At 40.8% G+C, this 4,408-nt stretch overlaps 1 protein-coding gene across 1 annotated transcript; it reads left to right on the top strand.

Annotated features, from left to right (window-relative positions):
- The first annotated feature begins 295 nt into the window (after positions 1-295).
- LOC145050584 (uncharacterized) lies at positions 296-844 on the top strand. Its single transcript, XM_078998810.1, has one exon. It carries the CDS (start codon positions 296-298, stop codon positions 842-844), a length of 549 nt encoding a protein of 182 aa, XP_078854936.1.
- The last annotated feature ends 3,564 nt before the right edge of the window (positions 845-4,408 follow it).

Genomic DNA, 4,408 nt, shown 5'->3' with positions numbered 1-4,408 from the left:
ATCGTGTCTGACCCCTATGGCGTCTGAAGATGATTGGTTGAGGAGTAACATATTCCAATCGACATGCACCATCCTAGGTAAGGTGTGTCGCTTTGTTATCGATTCTGGTAGTTGTGAGAATATTGTGTCTGAAGAAGCAATTCAAAAGTTAAACATCCGTACGGAACGACACCCGAAACCTTACAAACTAGCATGGCTCAAATGTGGTGGCGAGGTAACAATTTCAAAACGCGCATTGGTTCCTTTTTCTATTGGTGCTAAATATCGTGATGAGGTCTAGTGTGATGTTGTCAACATGGATGCATGTCATCTATTGCTTGGTCGACCATGGCAGTATGACAGGAAAGTAAACCATGATGGTCGAGCTAATTCATATAGTTTCATGTTTGAAGGAGTCAAGATTACTCTCGTTCCATCCAGACCAACTACAAAGGTTACAACAAACACCACCACTCCAAACCTACTGTCTATGACACAATTCAATGAAGAGATAAAAGAAACAGGTGTTGTTTATGTCCTGTTTGGAAAAAAAGTTCACCAGCCATGTTTAACATTCGATTCTGTTCAGTCTCTATTGAGTGAATTTCAGGACGTGTTCCCTGAAGAGCTTCCTGATGAGCTTCCCCTACTTCGTGACATCCAACATCATGTAGACCTCGAACCAGGGGCAGATCTTCCCCACCGACCACATTATCGCATGAGTCCTCATGAACATGAAGAACTTAGGTGTCAAGTAGAGGAGTTGCTCTCTAAAGGACACATACGGGAAAGCATGAGTCCTGTTGCGGTACCGGCATTGTTAACTCCAAAAAAAAGATGGTTCGTGGCGCATGTGTGTAGATAGCCGTGCAATCAATAAAATCACCGTACGATATCGCTTCCCTATTCCTCGCCTCGATGACTTGCTGGACCAGATTAATGGTGCTAAAATATTTTCACGATTGGACTTGAAAAGCGGGTATTATCAAATCCGTATGCGGCCAGGGGACGAGTGGAAATCAACATTCAAAACACGCGAGGGGTTGTATGAATGGCTAGTAATGCCATTTGGTTTATCAAACGCGCCAAGCACTTTTATGCGTGTCATGAACCAACTTTTGCGACCATTTATTGGGAGGTTTGTTATTGTTTACTTTGACGACATCCTGATTTATAGTGGTGATCCAGAAACACACCTCCAACACGTAAAGGAAGTATTGAGCGTATTAAGACGCGAGCGATTCTATGCGGCGATAAAGAAATGTGTGTTCATGACAACTAAGGTACTATTTTTGGGGTATGTTATCACAGGTGATGGATTACAGGTAGACGACACCAAGGTTAAGGCAATCCGACTATGGCCAAGTCCGAAATCGATAACTGAAGTACATAGTTTCCATGGTCTCGCATCCTTCTACAGGAGGTTCATACCGCACTTCAGCGGGATCATGGCCCCCATTACCGATTGTATGAAACATACTACATTTATTTGGTCCAACGAAGCAGAGAAGGCGTTCACAACAATCAAAGAAAAACTCACCACTGCACCAATATTAGTACTACCAGACTTCTCGCAACCTTTTGAACTACATACTGACGCGTCAAAAACATGGATTGGAGCCGTTCTTAGTCAAAATGGGAAGCCCGTGGCATTTTATAGTGAAAAGATATATGGTCCTCGTCTCAACTATAGCACATATAATGTTGCATTTTATGCAGTAGTTCAGACAATAAAATATTGGCGACACTACCTATTTCATCGCGAGTTCGTCTTGTACACCGACCATGATTCTCTCTGACATCTCCGCCGCCAAGACAAAGTCTCTACTCGACATGCTCGTTGGATCTCTTTCCTCCAAGGATTTACCTTCGTGGTGAAACATAAGGCTGGGATCACTAATCGAGTTGCCGATGCTCTCAGTCGCCGAAACCATATGCTCGCTACTCTGCGGGTCGAAGTACCCGGGTTTGATTCTTTTCGCGAATTATTTATTACAGATCCCTATTTCTCTACCATCCTTACATATGTTCAATCAGGAAAGTGGACAGATTTCCTCCTCCATAATGGTTTTCTGTTCCGAGGAAATCAATTATGTGTACCTGATTGCAGCCTACGACTACAAATAATTCAAGAATTGCATGGAGAGGGGCATGTGGGACGGGATAGAACTATACAACTAGTTCAACAGTCATATTTTTGGCCAGGAATGCACACCGAGATTGAGAAGTTTGTGCAGCGATGTCGTGTTTGTCAAGTGTCGAAGGGTACAACCACGAATGCTGGGTTGTACACACCGTTACCCGTACCAACCAACCTGTGGGTTGACATCAGTATGGACTTTGTAGTGGGTTTACCCCGTACGCAACGAGGTAATGATTCAATTTTCGTTGTGGTTGACCGCTTCTCCAAGATGGTGCATTTTATACCATGTAAAAAAACCATGGATGCTGTTAATGTTGCCCAACTTTTCTTTCAAGATATCTATCATCTCCACGGTCTTCCTACTTCCATTGTCTCTGATCGTGATACGCTATTCCTTAGTCACTTTTGGCGTACTTTATGGAAAATGGTGAATACCAAACTCAATTTTAGTAGTGCTTACCACTCGCAAACAGATGGCCAGACCGAAGTTGTTAATCGCTCACTTGGAAACCTTCTTCGTTGTCTGGTTGGTGATCATCCAAAAGGTTGGGATCATAAATTGAGCCAAGAGGAGTTCGCCCACAACCACGCTACCAACCGTAGCACCGGGTTCAGTCCCTTCCAGGTCGTGTACTCCATTCAACCACGGGGACCATTAGATCTCATTCCATTTCCGAGCACTACACAAGAAGAAGGAAGAGTTGTTACTTTTGTTGAAGGGCTGATTGACACTCACAAATCTGTGTGTAACAACCTAACGACTGCCAAAACCAAATATAAGCTTCATGCCGACAAAAAACGGCGTCATGTCGAGTTTGAAGTCGGGGATTTTGTGTGGGCCATTCTTACTAAGGAACGCTTCTCTACTGGAGATTACAATAAACTTAAGTCCAAAAAAATAGGGCCTGTTGAAATCATTGAAAAGATTAATCCGAACGCTTACCGCCTCTAACTTCCAAGCCATATTCGTACAACAGATGTGTTCAATGTCAAACACCTTATTCCTTTCCTTGATGACTCCTCTGATGACGACTAGGACCAGACTTCGAGGGCGAATTCTTTGCACCCCAGAGGGAATGATGTGGGCCTCAACGTGGAGGAGCGAGCCCTAACCTTCTTGGGTCGTTTTGATGAGCTGCGTGTCTAAATCTATTCCCAATATAATATATTATTGGGCTTATTATCTATTTTTTTCCTAGTTTTGGTTTTGCTTTGTGTTTGACTTTTGGGCTTTACTTCCTGTTTAAAGCCTTGTTGCTTTGACAGTAAGTCTTCAGTTTTCTAGAATGAAAGAATATTTTGTTTCCATCTGTTCCAATACTTAATTCTTTGTAAGATTGTGTATTGATGCCTTGATCCGGTATTCACGTAACTGTGAATCAACGGGTTTGGAAGAGTTACAGTTGGTATTTGTGTGTACAAATCAACACCTGTGATTGTTTTATCTAATCTTAGGTTTCCGCTGCATCAAAAAACATATCCATATGTGTTTATACTATCATCCATACTTCCAGGTAAATCACTATCAATATAACCAATAAGATTAACTGGTGCATTAGCTTTTTAAAAAATTCCATAGTCAATGGTTCCTTTAACATATCTTAAGATTCTCTTGGCAACTTCCCAATGATTTGAATAAGACTTCTCCATAAATCTACTCACCAAGTTAACCACATACACAATGTCAGGCCTTGTAGAAGTTAGATACATCAAATTTCCAACAAGACTTCTAAAGAAAGTAGAATTGATGAGTTTTCCTTCACCTTCTTTGGACAATTTAAAACCTGTGATGCATGGAGTAGTGAGCACATTATTTTTATCCATCTTGAACTTCTTAAGAACATCTTTTGCATAACTCTCATGAGAAATAAAAATTCTTTTCTTGGATTGATGCATTCAATGCCAAGAAAATGATGAAGTTCTCCCTTATCTTTCATTTCAAATTCTTCCATCACTGAGTGTTTGAACTCACTCAAAATCTTCAAATCATTTCCTATTAAAATAAGATCATCAACATAAAGGCTAATAACAATGAATCTTCCTTGAACATCTCCTTTTATGTAGAGAGTATGCTCATATGAACATTTTTGAAAACCAAATTTATCAAAATAAGAATTGATACGACTGTACCAAGCTCAGGGTGATTGCTTCAACCTGTATAATGCTTTTTTCAACTTGTACACCTTTTCCTCTTCTCATTTTTTGACAAGTCCAAGTGGTTGATCAACATAGAATGCTTCTTTAAGAACACCATTTAAAAATGCGGATTTCACATCCATTTGAAAC

The sequence above is a fragment of the Lactuca serriola genome, chromosome 5 (genome assembly GCF_051521515.1).
Source record: "Lactuca serriola cultivar US96UC23 chromosome 5, Lser_US96UC23_V15, whole genome shotgun sequence".
Taxonomy (NCBI): Eukaryota; Viridiplantae; Streptophyta; class Magnoliopsida; order Asterales; family Asteraceae; genus Lactuca; species Lactuca serriola.
This window is presented reverse-complemented; position numbering and strand designations above follow the sequence as displayed.

Bases quoted from the DNA above. Each gene is read 5' to 3' on its own strand.
- LOC145050584 (XM_078998810.1), top strand. From the start codon at position 296: ATGGATGCATGTCATCTATTGCTTGGTCGACCATGGCAGTATGACAGG.